Source organism: Cyprinus carpio, chromosome B22 (assembly GCF_018340385.1).
Source record: "Cyprinus carpio isolate SPL01 chromosome B22, ASM1834038v1, whole genome shotgun sequence".
Lineage (NCBI taxonomy): Eukaryota > Metazoa > Chordata > Actinopteri > Cypriniformes > Cyprinidae > Cyprinus > Cyprinus carpio.
Window position 1 is genome coordinate 30,193,362 of NC_056618.1, and position 17,276 is coordinate 30,210,637.

At 35.9% G+C, this 17,276-nt stretch overlaps 1 protein-coding gene across 5 annotated transcripts in view; it reads right to left on the bottom strand.

Moving 5' to 3' along the window:
- LOC109083705 (V-set domain-containing T-cell activation inhibitor 1-like) overlaps positions 1-3,987 on the bottom strand; it is a 53,544-nt gene extending 49,557 nt beyond the window's left edge. For 2 of the 5 annotated variants that reach the window (XM_042749959.1, XM_042749958.1), the window contains exons 1-6: positions 3,854-3,956; positions 2,476-2,585; positions 2,220-2,360; positions 1,295-1,341; positions 848-1,171; positions 616-719 (exon numbers count right to left, since the gene is read on the bottom strand). In XM_042749959.1, coding sequence (XP_042605893.1) covers positions 616-719; positions 848-1,171; positions 1,295-1,341; positions 2,220-2,251 — 507 coding nt within the window. In that variant the 5' untranslated portion in view covers positions 2,252-2,360; positions 2,476-2,585; positions 3,854-3,956. Of the gene's footprint in view, positions 1-105; positions 720-847; positions 1,172-1,294; positions 1,342-2,219; positions 2,361-2,475; positions 2,586-3,853 lie in introns of those variants that run through there. The other 3 variants (XM_042749957.1, XM_042749955.1, XM_042749956.1) reach the window with 3 other exon arrangements.
- Positions 3,988-17,276: the final 13,289 nt, after the last annotated feature.

Sequence of the window (17,276 nt, forward strand, 5' to 3'; positions counted from 1 at the left end):
AATGATTTAAGATCATTATTTTATGAGGTGACAATCTTTGCTAGTGTTATGGAAGAACGATTTGATTTGAGACAAGAAAATATGAAGTGTTTTATAGTTTTTTAGTGCAATTTTGAATGTGAAATTGGCTGTTGTGCCAAGATGAAAATGTTGATTAGGAGAAATGGTGGAGAGGTTTGGGAAATGGGTCCTAGCAAAATAATTTTTACTTTCTACAGCACATCACATGAGGCCTGGGACTGGTTCACATTAAAACATTTTCACAGTCTTTCCTATGATTAAACTGTATAATTTTGTTATTTTAAAATTATAAAACAAATCTCACAATACTTCTCATCATACCTCCACCACAGTAGGTCCTCTATAGAGAGAGCTTTTACATTGTCAATGCATGCTTGTATTTGCACCACTGTCAAAAAAGTTTAGATGGGCTCAGTAGATTAATGAGGGTGAAGACAAGAAGATGACGTCAAGTCATAGGAAGTGATGTCAAAAACTCCTTAGAAAGACACTGTGGCAGAGGTTTGTAAAACAATGTTTCAACATTTAACTAGAGGCTGTTACTTAATATGAAATAAATGTTGATTATACTGTTATGTTGATGAATGAACTTACAGCCAATGAAAATATAATGCCAGTGCATAGAACGGAAATGAACATTACAATCATCTCTGGTTTTGGTTTTGTTCCTTCGCTGGGGATTTGTATTGCTTGTCTCTCTGGAAGACAAGAGGATTTACAAAAGATGGGGAAAAAATAAAACATGAGTGCATCCCTTTATTAAGTCTATGCTAAAGAACACAGGCTGGAATGTAAACATTCTGGTCATTCATTTGGTTTTACACACCTTGAGTCGAAAGCTCAACACTCTTGATTACTGATTCCTCCATGATGTAGCACTTGTATAGTCCTGCATCAGTGTGTTGAAGATTGTTGAGCTTGATGGAGAAGTTCCCTCTCAGATACTCCTCGGGGAAGCTTTCAGTTCTGTCCCTGTACTCGGGATCTTGTTTTTCCACAGAGACTTGACCTTTAATAATCTCATACACATTCTGGTCTTTGTGACTCCAGCGCACTCTGATGTCTTGAATTTTAATCAGAGGTTCTTTAGAAGAACAATTTAAAACAGCAGAACCTCCAATAAAACCCACAACAGTCTCCTGCAGAGACACTGAAAAAAAAAAAATAATAAATAAATAAATAATAATAATAATAAATAATTATATATATATATATATATAGTTCACAAAATGTAGAAATTTGCTTCTGAAATAACATTTATTTTAGCATTTACCTTCATTTGTTAAGAGAAACACAGGCAGGAAATAAAATAACCACCACCTTTAAACAGAAATAATTGAAATATTCCTTTAGAAACAAGAAATGTCTCCTACTAAGCTGCATCACAAAAATATGCAGTGAGGTACATGCATTATTTCTCATCCTCTCTAAAGGTTTCACAGGCAAAAAAAAAATAATCTTCCCTTCTGAATAATGTAGCGATGTATGAAGTACAGCTCAGAGAGAAGTACATTTCAAACCAAGCAGCTTTCAACTGATCGGAAATGTGTTTCTACATGACAAACTTTAACATAAGTGAAATTTGCATGTAGAAGAAACTGAAACTTCAGATGGCACAAATCCCTTCTGAAATGATGGGAATTCACTCATGGAATTTTGCAAGCAAAGGCGAATATGAAAGTAAACTTAATAATAAGTAGCATTCACAATCCATGTTTTGTAACAGTTGTTTTGTCCAGGCTCAGCAAATGCATACACAGATTTCATGAAACATGGCAACACAAACCTTAAATGTCATGAACATGTGAAGTGCAAGAAATTGTATGTTATTTGATGTTTTAGGTTTGTGTTGATTTGATGTAGTATGTTAATGAGTGCACTGATTTATATTAAGGCTTAAACTTCAATTATTCATACAAAGGAAGGAATCATGTTGCTTCAGAAATATACAAGTTGAGTTTTATGAAATAATTCCATGCTACTAGTAGTGTGCTTTTTAGAGACCCTTTCTAGTTTTGTTGACTTCTTAATAAGGATTTAATCATAATAAATATCATATGATACAACTTGATATTATGAAGTAAATATATTTTGTCTCAAATTGAATAATTGACATTTATATTTGCATAAATACATTTGTTAAAATATGCTTTGTAAAATGTACATTAGCTGGCCTATGTAGAAACATCAAACTTTACCTTCTGAGATTTCCAGATTCACATAAGTCCATGTTGACAGTGAATTACTGTTTTTAACACCAGATGTACACGTTCAACTTCCAAAACCAGATGACGTGGTTTATTTAGAAGCAATCACCTATAGTTTTATAAAAGTAAATGCTGGAATAATAAAAAGCAAATTCATTACACATTCTTTCAATACAATGAAGCAACTCGCAGCAACAAATACATGGATGTAAAATTAAGCTTTTTGTATTAAATCAAGGTTACTCACCACAAACAAGCCAAGTATGTACAGTAAAACATGTTATCATTCATATTGATCTCATCATGCACAGCTATTATGTTGGGGACAGCAAATAGCTTCTGTTCCAGTTAGTTTTTCTAAATAAAAGCATCAAGTATTACAAATATAACACTGCATTTAGCCAATGCAAGCAACACAATGAACAAATACATTACACAATTATATTATGCTTTGTAAGTTCACAGTACATACATTTACATGCATATCCTGTGTTAGTTAAAATTTAATGCACAACTGTCTGCATGTGTTTTCTTCATCTATATAGTACCCACTTTTATTTTGAAAAACGTTTCACACATTCAATTTCACTTTCCCCAGCAACACAACATGAAATATAAATGCCTTGCTTGTACTAAGGATAAAATTCACTCTTCTGACTTTTACAAGACAGGGGTTATCTGCCAGGGTTATCATCCAATTTAGATAAATGTATAGAGTGGTCAGCGGGGTAGAGTTGAAATCAGTTGTAAATAATGAAGAATCCTATTGTATCAGATGCTGTCAAACTCAATGTGACATTAATTTTGGGTTTAAAGTGTTAATAACTTTCAGGAGTGTCTTGTTTCGTGTCTTTAAATGTTCTGCTACGGAATAGAAAATTATCAGTAGTGTGTAACAAAGAACAGGAATTATATAGGAGCATATATTTTAAAACATTTTAACATTTGAAATTAGCTGGTTAGGCTACTTACAGCATTAAAGAAGAGTGTTTATGTTTCATCTGTAGCTACTAAGGTACATGACATGGGTTAAACAAATCTACTTTTTGCCTTTATAAACTAATTGTGAAAAAAAAATAGCCCACATTTCTACATCACTGGTTTTTTTTTTGTGTGGCAGCCTAATATAAAGCAAAGTGTTCCAAGTGTAGGACTGGCCTACCTTTCATGATCTAAATCAAGCATTTAAAATATATACAGCATATACAATATATTAAGTTAAAACATATTTAGCCTATTATAAAAAAAGCAAGGAATTACAATTGTTCAACTTTGTATTTAAAAAATCGCCATTTTGAAAACAAGACATGTCACGTTTCGCACAGATCCAAGACTTTTCGGGGGCTGAAGGGCATCATCTGTTTAAACAGAACGCCCCAAAGATGATGTGATGTCGTTAAGTTAGTTGAACCGATAATATTAACCTGTGAAAAAAAGCTGCCTTAGTATTCTTCAGGTCGTCTTGGTCGTTTAAAAGATATCATTTGCACGTGTAGGTTAGTATATCATTCGCTTCATAAAACAAAGGGCATGCACAATGATCTCTTCCTTTTCCTATGCATAATTTATGCTTCATATGAGAATAAAATACAAATCCCAGCAATGATATAAAGAATGCGACAAACCTTCAGTGAAACGAGATGAGTTATCCGCTTCTCAAAAGTGAAAGTAGTTTCTCCTCAGCCGCTCCCGAAGTTCACATGCCTTGATGTGGGATTTTCCAGTGAGCATTTATATAAATAGCATATACACGCAATCGTGCCAAGGGTATTATGTTTTATTTTTTTATTTTGTTTTTTGTTTTGTTTTTTTCGGCCAATCCCCTCCTCATTTTCATGTGAATGTTCAACGCAGAAACCTAGATTCTTCTATCCTTTGCCCATGTGTAGGCTGTGTAGGCTGTCAGTTTATCACTTATAAATATATCAAATATTATATGTATCTACATATCCATACATATAAAAAAAATGTAAAACACACAATTCAATACTTCAATCGCTTCTTAGGAGCTCAGCTTGGTATAATAGTTGTAACAGTTGCAACACGGCTTTCTTCAATCAACAATGAGATAGAGTGATGATATTTATACTGCACATACCCAAGATGATTTTAGTTAGGTGACAAATAAAAACTTGACACTTGAAAAATGGTGTCACAACACTTAAAATATAGTTTTATTATTTTAGTATTTTTAAAGAAAAAAAGTTTAGCTCACCTACATTGTTCTGCTATTATATGGCGACAAGAGACTGTTTTTTTAAGAATCAGCACTTCAGTAAAGACTTTTACATTGAGAAATAAACGCTTTTGTAAATGGACAATTGGCGCAGCTAACAAATGCACTGAGCAGTGCTGTCATCAGAAATCAGCCTTGATGAAACAAAGATACATCAAAGATAACGCTGTCCTCAGTGGACATTCAAACTTATGTTTATTGTATGCATGTAGGAGACTGAGATGCTTTATTAGATGCAGGTAATCACAGTCGCTCAGTCCATCTCTCTCTCATAATACTTTATTACTCTATAATACAGCAAGCTTTTACTACACTAATACAATAAGCTTTTAATGAAGCAACTCAACGTTCCATTGTTACTAGTTCTAAAGTGACGTATTGGAATTAGTAACAAAGGCTTGGGCTCTGCCAAACTTTAGATTTGAATCTATGGCGGAAGGAAGTACTGTAGTTTTGCACAAAAGAGAGCTTTTAAAGACACTCGGTTGTTGTTTCTAATTTATTTACACACTCGTGCCATCGAACTGATGTATAAACACAATATGACACTTGTAGATGTGAGATATGGCTGTATATCGGCACGATGTGATTACCTATGGAACTCAGTCTGCGGCCTCGGATCACAGCTGTGCCTATATATATATATATATATATATATATATATATATATATATATATATATATATAAGATTTTTTTAACGTCATCTTTTATGTGATGAAATTAGAGTCAAAGTCAACTAGTTGCTGATGACGTCATTAATGAACAAGTAAGTCTGGAGCAGTGACAAACACCTTGTGCACAGCTATAGTATATGACACAGCACTGCCCACATTGCTATTGCTCCTATAACAGCTCATTTTTAACAGTTCTTTTGTCTTTGAGTCATTATATTTGTCACAGATTTCAGCTCGTTCTAAATCAGATACAGATAAACTATCACAGTAGAGATTACATTCATATAAATGCATTAGTGAGAGCGATTGCGTGTGTGAATTAATTCTACCTCTCTACTAGTAGTGAAGCTGTGGGATTTAGTTAAGCAATATTTTCTAGAACTTTTCAGTTTCTAAGCTATTTTATTGAGAAATCACAGAACAGTGCTGACAATACATTTCCGCACTGAATGATTCTTTTGTGGCAGTCTTCAGTTTGTGTGTGTGTTTGTGTCAGTAATATGTGTGTGTTACAGTGCAGCAGTGCATTTGATTAAAACAGCAATTAACTTACCTTACAATAAGCTGTTTAAAATGTGCATTCTCCCGTTCAATTTCGAGCATCCAGTAATATAATCTCACATGTCTTGTGGAGCGCTTTCAGTGTATGCATTTATTTGTCATTTTAACTGTTTGGAAACGGAGCGTAAATGGGGAAGTCCTTCAAAGATTTCTTATCCTGTTGCGCCCTCTATAGGCCCAGCAACTAGTCGACGTGAAGCTTAAAACGTCATGGCAGAGCATTGAAGTCGACTAGTCGATTAGTCGGCGCAACCCCAAATATTATATATATATATATATATATATGAAGAGTTTATTTGCAAAAACCGATAAACGCCACTTTCAAAAAATAAAAATAAGCTGATTGCCATGCATGCGCGATTTGAACCCTGAACATGTATTGTCAAAAAAGCCGGTTTTGTCCACTTTCAAGGCATCGCTTTACTGCAGAAGCCGACAAGTGCCCTTGTTGTTTTTGAACAGAAGCCGACATGTCTATTTTAGCAAATCAATGCGCTGTATTCAGGTCAGGTGACAAGGCTACTTTCACTTTGAAAAGACGTGCTAGCTGAGAGGCATTTTATCAGAGCTGACTAAAAGTGATTAAGGACAGATAATTTCAATGAACCTGTCTTCTACGGGGCGTAATAGGAAAATAGAAACTGCTATGTTTTCACGGAACTTTGCGAAAGCAGTGTGTTACAGTGGTGAGGAAAAAGCTCTGTGGGTCGCGTGAAATCACAACCATACAGTCTATGATCACAACAACAACTTTTGTCAGGCATCTACATTGTCATCTGAGGAGATTACAAAGATTAAATGTGTTTTTGTTTTTTTATTAACTCTGAAACATGAAATGTGGAGTTATCTGCTTTTGCTATAAAACAAACGTTTAATATGTAAAAAATATATACTTTAAATGAACTTTAATTTTGTAAATTACCTGTATTTAAGTTATTATTACTTAATCAAAACAATCCATCTGCAGTTTGATTGATATTACTTGGAATGCGCAATAAAAAATTGTTAGCGGTTTTTGCAAATTAACTCTTCATATATATTAAAATGGGTTAATGAAATGTTCAAAATGCACTAAAGAGCACTTCATCTCTTCTATTTCTCCCTCCCTCTTTACAGTTTACATCTCCTTGAATATTACAGAACTCATTTGTTGTTCATTTGACTTCTTTCCTTGCAAATGCACCTGACTTCCTTCTTCTTCTTCTTCTTCTTTGACCGTTTGCAATATTGCCATCTGCTGGACTGTTGTCCAACTTACTTGAAAATTGATTTACTTGACAATTTAGTCTTGACTTTGACTTCCTCTGCTTGGTGTGGCTAAGAGTCCTCCTAAAAAAGACCCGAGGTCTGGTTTCATCTAAAAAGCAGCGTGAACCAAGCGCGCATCATGTTGAAGATCGTAGAGCTCCACCTCTGTGAGTTTATTAATGAAAATCTTTTCTTACATGTGTTATAATGAATATTTTTTTTGTTTTTGTTTTTGTTTTTTTGTTCGTTTGAATGAAAATTCTAAGCAAAATACTCCTAATTATTTTTCTCTTAGATCTGCTTATATGGTGTCAAACTGCAGAGACTTTAACAGATCAACTAACAGATTTGGGTCAAAATGTGACTATAAACTGTGATATTGATGCAAAGGAGGTCACATGGTTTTTGCTGAATTTACCAGATCCTCCGGTTGTGATATTGCACTCATTCTTAAACCCACCAACAACATTTTACTACAAAAAAACCTTCAGGCTCAAATATTCAGTGCAACCTAAACATTGTCTTTTAATAAATAACACCACTATTAATGATTTAGGAGTTTATTATTGCATGAACGCAAAAACAGATGTAAAATTCAGCAACGGCACCAGACTTCACATCAGCGTACACACTGGTGAGTGATACTACTTCAGTTATGTGTTTATATTAATGTATACACTGCCTATATATATATATATATATATATATATATATAACTGTATATATATATACACACACACAGAGATATATATTTGAGCACATGTTTTTACAGACCCTAAACCTGCAGATCGCACTGTAGTGTTGCAAACTGAGCAGAAAACATGGATGATTCTTCTTGCTCTAATATTTTGCATGATCAGTGTATTTCTGATCATTGGGATGATAGGTGAGTTGCTTTCAGAACTTATTAAATGTACAGTAGCATAACTCCTTCTTTAAAATATGATGCTATTTTTCAGAAGGTCAATTAAGTTCTTATTTTATAATTTTTTTTAAGCAATCCTGAGACTGTTTAAAGTTTCATCCGATGGAAGTGACCAAGATCCACAATGACATATGGACCTACAGTAGTTTCAAGTTACAGATCTTGGGGTGAATAGTGTATGAAATATCTTAAAATTGTAAATGGCCTGCTCTGGTCTTTTCCCTTTAACCTTTTTATATCCTCATTGTCCCATGTCTTGTATTGGGGGAAAAAAGGTGCTTCTCTGCCATTAAATTTAGAGGCATTAAGTGCCATAAAGTTTGCGCATAGAAAGCACAGGCTACTGGTTTCTAGGTAACTCTCTGTGTTGAGTATTTCTTTTAATAATGAGCTTAAATGATAAAATGTTTATCGATAGTTTTAAGAAATGAGGAACGTGATGTATTGTAACGTTTTTTAACCAGTCATATATAATATATATAATATATATAATTGAGTTAATTAGTCAAAGAAAGTCTCTGAGCAGCTTTTGGGAATCCTCAAATTTGGTTGTCATGAAACTTAATGCATCTGTCATCATAATAAATTTACTTGCATATATGGAGTTGCATTTTATTTTATGTTTCATCATGGAAATTTTGTTCAATTATTTGTTGAAATAACTAAACTATGTATGTCTGCACTTTCACTATGTCCGTAATTGCATTTTGTCTGTACTTTCTTCTGCACTGGAAGCTCCTGTCATCAAGTCAGATTCCTTGTGTGTAAACAAACATGGTAATAAAGCTCCTTCTGACTAAACGTCTAAATTCACTTGTAAATTTGCAGTTGAAATTTCCTGTGGTTTTAGACCAACATAGTAATTCAGAGACTTTATGGATTGTTTACTTCATTTTTATTACACCACATGAATATGTACAGGTCTAGTTCAAGTGGTGAAAATTTATCTTTTGTGTATCTTAAACTTAACAGTGCCTGTGTAACAATATATGAACTGTTTTTTGTGCTTAACTACAATGCTGGATTTTCACAAATGTTTCTTTCTGGCCACAGATGGGATATATACACCTGGGTTGGAAATCATATTATAGATCAACACAACAAATATTATGGGCCTTATCATACACCTCGCGCAATGCGGGCGATGCATGTGTTTTTTGCTAGTTTCAGCCGATGCAGTTGTCATTTACATGTTGTATAAATAGCAAATGCATTTGACTCTATTTGTGCGCCCATGGGCGTGCTGGTCTGAAAACGAGATGTGTTCAGGCGCATTGCTGGTGCGTTGCTATATTGAGGCAACTGAAATAGACTGCACCATAGACCAACAAAAACCTGGTCTAAAGTCAGTGGCGCAGTAGTTTTATTTATTTTTTGTTGTTGTTGTTATTTAAAGTGCGCGTTAGTATAGGCGGTGTCCACAGCGTGCGTACACTCTGCTTATTACACAAACAGGGGTGCACAGCAGCACACAGACATGCCAAATATTACAAATTAAAGGATTGCAATGTAAAAGATTATTATTGTCTAGGCTACATTTATATAAAAATGCCTACATGTCATAATGTATAGTCATTGCATGTATCAGAATTAGGCTATTATCTCTGGAGACACGCTCTGTCTCTGTGCTTGCAAATTCCGCCGTGTAAATAACAAATGCGCCATGGCACGAGTGCAACTGGCTCTTAAAGGGAACAGGAGATGAGACTTTGATTGGTTTATTGCACGTTATGCCCAAAACACCCATTACTCATTAAGAATCGAGACAACCCTTTTAGACCATGCGCGCCGACTGTGTTTCCCATCATTAAAATAGCAAAAGTGGATTTGGATAATTTAGACAATTTGGACAATTCAGTTTAGTGGGAAAAAAAAAATAAAAATCTATGCCTATATAGCCAAAGCGCTTAGAACAGGGGTGTCAAACTCAGTTATTGGAGGGCCAGAGCCCTGCAGAGTTTAGATTCAACCCTAATTAATCAAGTCCTTCAGGCTCATTTGAAAACTACATGGTATGTTTGTTGAAGCAGGGTTGGAACAAAACTCTGCAGGGCTCCGGCCCTCCAGGAATTGAGTTGGCACCCCTGGCTTAGAAGTTCCACTTAAAGCAACACTATGTAAATTTTGGCACTCTAGCGTTAATAAACAGAACTGCATGCAGTCCGCGGAAGAAGATTCAAGTTTATGTCTATGGCGATTTGGGCAGGTAACCATATTTTTTTTAGTTATTAGTGGTGGTTTGTGTTAATATGCTGTAGTGGTGAAAAGATAATGGCTTATTTTGTATGTAAATTATTGATTTTTGTTGATGTAAAGTGGTGGTTTGGTAGATGAATTTATGATGTACTCACATTATATGCATTTTGCAAATTTTGAACACAAATTCTTTAAAGAAGAGCACAGAATACAGTAGGTGGACAACCAGAATGGGTTATACCGCTGCGGCGTCAACTGCAAGTCAGTCATGTGTTAAAATCATTCACGAAACTGCCGCCAGGTGGCGCAAAGACGGATTCCAAACTGGTTTGTAAACGGAGATGAAAGAATGAAGTAAAACAACAATAACATTATAAAATAACATTGTAACATCCTTAAAAACCATTAGAAAATTTTCAGTGAGTTAATTTCAAGATGTGGGACAGTCTTAGGCTACAGTAAAAGCATCAGAAATTAAAAGAAAGACCTTTACACAAAGGCTCTCATGTATGCTATTGTTATTTAACAGTCATTACATATATATATTTATATACATATACACACATATGGATTAAAAGCTAAATGTTTTAATTTCGGTTCATTCTTGGTAAAAAATAAATATGCAGAGCTAAACGAGAACGGCCCAGCATTTAGAAATAATTCTTATTAACTCTGCTATTATTCTTGATTTTTTCAAACTGCTAACACTTTGCATTTTTGAATTATGCCTTTACTGTGTGACCAAAAATTGAGTATCATCTGTTACAGCTCTTTGACCACGCTGGAGCCTCACGCGCACAGATTCACTGGAAACAGCAGTCATTCACCGAGCCATCCGGCGAGAGCAGCGGTCCACTTTGGCATATTTTTGCTAATTATGATTTTTTTTCGTCAATATTGAAACACGCGTGAACTACAAAGCCTATAGTTAAGCTTCAAATGGGCAACATCACGAATATGGAAACGTTTGGATTTGTCCCAAATGAAAGAGCTAAGCCCAACCTTACCTTATGTTTCCTTTAAATTATTATATATTTCTTTATTTTATTTTTATAGCTAAGCCTATATTATTATTACTATACTGCAATTATATTTATCCATTAGAATTATATATTTTTAATTCTTGTTCTGTCCTGATAATTAAATTTAAAGGATTTGTTGTAAAGTGAAGGGAACTAAAAATATCCTGCTGGTACATTATAACATTATTAGGCCTGCCATTATTATTTCTGAATGTAATAAAATGGGGGTTGTTTTAATAAATCTCTTTTGCATTAAATAATAAAGATATAAAGCAGGTTAAGTTAAATATTATTGTACAAATAATTATAAAATGCTATAGACAGCGAATAAAATTGGAAGTTTCACATTTTGCATGTGCATTACAAAGTAATTTTTTTTTTTTTTACATGCAATTATCCAAAATAAAACCAAACAAGATTTGTAATGAAGATAGAATATGTAGACAAATAAGAATAAATGCTGCGCATCGCACCCAGCATCATGCGCGCCACGCAAATCTTGCACTGATATTTTAAGGAATATGATATACACCTGCATTTAAAAGCGGCTGCATTTAAAATTGTATGAAAGCAAGTAAAGAAGGCTCCCTTTAAAATCGCTGAAGTTGTCAATTAATGAAGTTGTTTTTTTACATCGTGTGCATTTTGTTGATTATAATGAGAGAACTTGAGTTTAAATGTGAGGACGTTTTATTAATCAGTCCATTCTTTAGAGTTTCAATGATTTAGTGTAACAGGGACAACAGAATAAGAGTTTAGTGTATTTTACCCAGCAGAGGTTAAATAAGGCCTAGGTTTGGCTCTAGGAGGATTTAAATGAGAAGTTTGGGCCAAATTTAAATTCAAGCAATTAACAGTTGGCAATTTTATTGCAAAGACTCAAAAAACTTTGAGTGAACAATTCTTCACAATGTACATGAAATCACAATTGTCTGGTTTCCACTCAACAAGAATGTGAAGTCAAGGAATAAAATAAAACAAAACAAAGTCTCAATAGTCTTTCTGGATCCCTTGTGTGTATGTGTATGTGTAAAATACTCAAATGTCCATTGTTTATAAAGGCCTCTTTGTGTTTTCTGTGTATGTGCTTAGCTCCCAGTTCGGATCCGTGTTGAATCACAATGATTCTTTTGAATCGTAGATCAGGGTCTGGCTCGCCGTTCAAAGGTCAATCACTCAAACAGACTCAGCATGCAAAAAAAAAACATTCTGCACAAAACAATGCAGTCACATTAAACATTTCTAAATGTCAACAATTTCTACACCGACATTTACTATCAGCTGCACAAAATGTCTGTGAGTACAATTGTTTATCTAACATGTAAACACACAAGTGCACATAAGCACTCTTAAACACATAAAAGTGCTTAAATATACAAAATATATTGCTGTACAACACCTTTTTTTTCCATTTGTTGCATTTACATACTTGTTTAACCAATACAGTTAAACTAACGTTGTACACAAATTAATTAACTCTATGCCAATTTGACCTTTTAAACATACAAAAATACTTTCTAAAACATCATATATAACTCTGGTTGGTTTTTTAGGACATATAAAGAGAAAGACGAATGTCAATTTGAATGTCAAAGTAATGCATAAACAAGCAAAACTCACCAGAGTTCTCATAAAAGAAAAACCAGTAATCAAAAGCATTGACCGGTGTTTTTTTCCTCAGTAACAGGATGAATTAGCAACCTAAATGATTAATAACATTCTTTATAAAAAAAAAAATACCCATAAAAACGAAGAAAAATATCGAAATTGAATCATTTGTGCAATCTCATGTTAACCTCGTGCGTGCATGTTCATCTGGCTTCTTCGTCTGAATTCAATATCAATCAACTCTCAACATGCCGCGGAGTTAACCTCTAGTGGTTAATCACAGTACTGCACCAAAGATACCAGTTTATTTTTGTAGTATACGAATCAAAAGTAGTTAAAAATAAATTTACTGTAGAACTAAAAAATAAAGAAAATATGAATGTACAATTCAAAGGGGTTACATCCTCCCCTCCTGAACCTGCAAGTGTCTCTGCATGCAGTGTACCTATAAAATCACTGAACTATCAGGGGTCAGAATCCTAACCTCAGGGAAATCATCTGACTGAAGGGCTTGTGTGAAGGCTTTGTTTAAACCACTTAACAGGGATTACATAACTAACACTAAGGGGTTTCCTAATTATGTGTAACTTAGCTCCCTGATTCTGGTAGAACGTCTGGACTCTGGCTCAGGTATTTCCTGCACAGGGGTATTTCCATTTCTTTCCACATTCTCCTCAATCAGTATTTAACTGTCATCGTCCTCTTTCCTCATTCCATCTCTTTTTCCCTCAACAGGTTCCATCCTATTCATGATCAAATCCTCAGTACACTCATCATCATTGACATCAACAACCTCGGGATCCAGTTCCTTGACAGGTGAGTTTCCCACATTCTCTTCCAAGATGTCCTCTGGTAAGTTTGTTTCTCCCTTTTCAGATAAAGCTGCTTCTTCCTAGTCTTCTTTATACCCAGTTTGATCACAGCAGATTCGAAACCTCGACCCTGATCGCTGTGCAGGCATTAGTTACTCCAAAGTGCTTTAGCAACTGTCCTTGCTTTTTGATCAGCTGTTGGAATTGCTACAGCATATAATGATCAGTGATCACTAAAATGTTCTTAGTACCTTTACCATCTGGCTCAAGAGAAAGTTAGTCCATGCAGACTAGTTCTAAAGGTCAACTGGTCTCGATGTTAACAAGGGGAGATGTTTTTTCCGCTTTTGCCTTCCTTCTGATACACCTCTCACAGGTACTGACCTTGGTTTCGACATCCAATGACATCCTTGGCCAATAGAAACGTGTATGAACTAAATCCAAAGTCCACTCCACTCCCATATGACCTACTGAGTCATGCAAAGCCTCTAAGACAACTGCTTTATACTTCTGTGGTAGAACTAACTGATAGAAGGGCTCTCCTCTATTCATATGCTTCCTGTAAAGGACTCCATCAAGAACTACAAGTTGGTCAATCAGTCAAAGCATAAGTTGGACTTCTCGGGTTTCTTCCTGTCTGACACGGTAAGAAAGAAATTTTCCAGTGTTCAAGAGGTGAGTCACTCTGCTATTGACAGGATAATTTGCTTGCTCTGCAGCCCAATCATGCTGCGACATCCTGGGAAGGGTGCTGGAACCAGGAAGAAATTCAGCTTGGGAGAATTCAACTGGGATGGCGTTAGCATCAATGGCAAGACATTCCAGAGCAACAGGTAAATTGGCATCTTTGTCTGCCACAGTGCTTCTGTACAGTTGATGCTTTTGACAAACCGCTCCCACTGCTTCCTCAGGAAAATAAATTATATTTTCTTCATCCAGAAACCGGGAGATGAACTGACTAATGCAGTCATCTTCAACCTGGGAACTGTTATCGGTGTCTACTTGATTATGTGTCGCCTGGAGAGACCATCAGCATCTTGATTTTTCTTTCCAGCTCTGTATTGGATGCTGAAGTTGAAAGTAGACAGGGCCGCAAGCCACCGGTGTCCTGCAGCGTCAAACTTGGCAGATGTTAAGGTATATGTGAGGGGGTTATTATCAGTCATGATGGTGTGTTAGGGGGTTTTTGTATGTTATTAAGACTTATCCGTCACTAGTCATAGAATTTGTCTGTTATAGTGATTGTGTTTGTGTTTTCGTTTTTCACAGTTTGACAACCCTCTGCTGGCAAATGAAATCACCCTCATGTGACCATCTTATTCCTGGTACAAGGCAGCGCCAAGACCATGGAGACTAGCATCTGTATGTAAGATGTACAGCAGTTTTGGATTTGCAAATCCCAACACCGGGGCTGTGGTCAACTTCTGAATTAGTGCCTGGAATGCGGTGTCACACTCAGGCGTCCATCTACCACCAAAAGGTTTCTTGAAATCAGAATTGGAGACAGGCTTAAAACCCTTTGCATTCCTTCGAGGTGGACAATGGCCAACTGTTAGTGCATTTAATGGTTTGGCAATTTTGGAGTAGTCTCTTGCAAACCTCCTATAATACCCAGTGAAACCCAAAAAGGACTTCAGCTCACTGATATTTGTCAGCTTTGGCCAGGTGGTGAGTGCAGAGATTTTCTCAGGGTCTGTTTCTATGCCTTTCTCCGAAATATGTCCCAGATAATTCACAGAATTCATGAAAAAGTGGCATTTCCTTGGAGATAGTTTTAGACCAAACTCTTTCAGCTGGTTCAGGACTTTCATGAGGCGCTCTTCGTGTTACTCCAGGCTTTTCGAGAAAATGATGAGATTGTCGAGGAAGACATGGATTTCTTTAAGATGCAAGGTGCCCATGCACTTTTCCATGACACTCTGAAATTTACTAGGCGCATTAGTCACTCCCTGCGGCATCCTATTAAATTCCCAGAATCCCATAGGTGTTACGAATGCCGTCTTAAACTTATCTTCCTCTTCAACCTCCACCTGACAGTAACCTGACTTAAGATCCATGACAGAAAACCATTTGGATCCTGTCAATGCAGAAAACTTTCCTCAGTGTTAGGCAGTGCGTAGGCATCCTTGATTGTCTGATTATTTAGTTTTCTGTAGTCTATGCACAGGTGGATAGCACCGTTCTTCTTCTTTACGATGACTACTGGCGAAGCGAATGGGCTTTCCGACTCACAAATTATGTTTGCATCTTTAAGCTCCTGGAGATGAAGCCTGACAGCTTCATAATCTGAGGGATGGATGGGCCTCACTCTCTGTTTAAAAGGAGTTGGATCTGAAAGCCGAATTCTGTGCTTGACAGCTGAAGTGTGCCCATAGTCAAGGTCACCCATTGCAAATACTTCAGAAATGGAGTTGAGCTTTGTTGTAATTCTATCTGTCCACTCTTCAGAAAGAGAGGAGTCTGTGAAGTCAAATGTGATCTTATTTTCAGGATTTGTAGAACATACTGCATTGCAGCCGACTTTAGTAGTGGAAGACACAACACTTGGCTTTTCCTATTTAGCTGAGGTATTCCTTAATGAGGACAGAGTTGATGGAACATAGAGCTCAGCTAAACAACAGTTAGCTGGAAGTGTGATTTCGTGTGTTGTTTCATTCTGGAGGATAATGGGGACTTTAAATGAGGTCCATCTGGGACTGGTCAGGACGTAGCTGCACAAAAGCAGACCACCAGGGAGCCTGGAGTGAGTGGATGGCTCTACTACAAGTGGAGCATCAGCAACCGTTGCCACATTCCTAGCATACCCATCCAGGACCATCTTTTGACCTGCTGGAATGGTGACACATTTCTGACCCTGTAGTTTGACTTGGCCCACTTTACCATTGCTTTGTCCCAGGATATATCTGCGCAACAAAATTTTCAAAAGGGGTACATGTTGGAATTTGTCCTTGGGAGCAGCATAACTGTTGTCATTTGCAACACAAGATTTAAACAATGTGTCAAGGGTGTTTGTACCAACCAGTACTGGGACTTCAGCATTGAACTTGTAGTCAGGTATGACAAGGTCAAGGGTGGAAACAGTTTCCGCTTTTCCAGCAATTTTCTCTGGGAAATGTATCCTAACTTCACACATGTGCTTAAATATACACAAAAACACCTTTTTTCCCATTTGTTGCATTTGCATACTCATAGATGATGCAATCATTTAACCAACTCCAACTCTATGCCAATTTGACCTTTTAAACATACAAAAATACTTTCTAAAACATAATATATAACTCTGCTTGGTTTTTTAGGACATATAAAGAGAAAGATGAATGTCAATTTGAATGTCAAAGTAATGCATAAACAAGCAAAACTCACATAAACACGAGTTCTCGTAAAAGAAAAACCAGTAATCAAAAGCATTGACCGGTGTTTTTTTCCTCAGTAACAGGATGAATTAGCAACCTAAACGATTAATAACATTCTTTATAAAAGAATATACACATAAAAATGAAGAAAAATATCGACATTGAATCATTTGTGCAATCTCATGCTAACCTCGTGCGTGCATGTTCAGCTGGCTTCGTCTGAATTCAATATAAATCGACTCTCAACATGCCGCGGAGTTAACCTCTAGTGGTTAATCACAATACTGCACCAAAGATACCAGTTTCTTTTTGTATTATGCGGATAATTTTTAGTTTTAAATTATTTTTGTGTTTGTCTAAAATTTTGAGAAAATATGAATCTACAATTCAAAGGGGTTACATTAGCTAAATC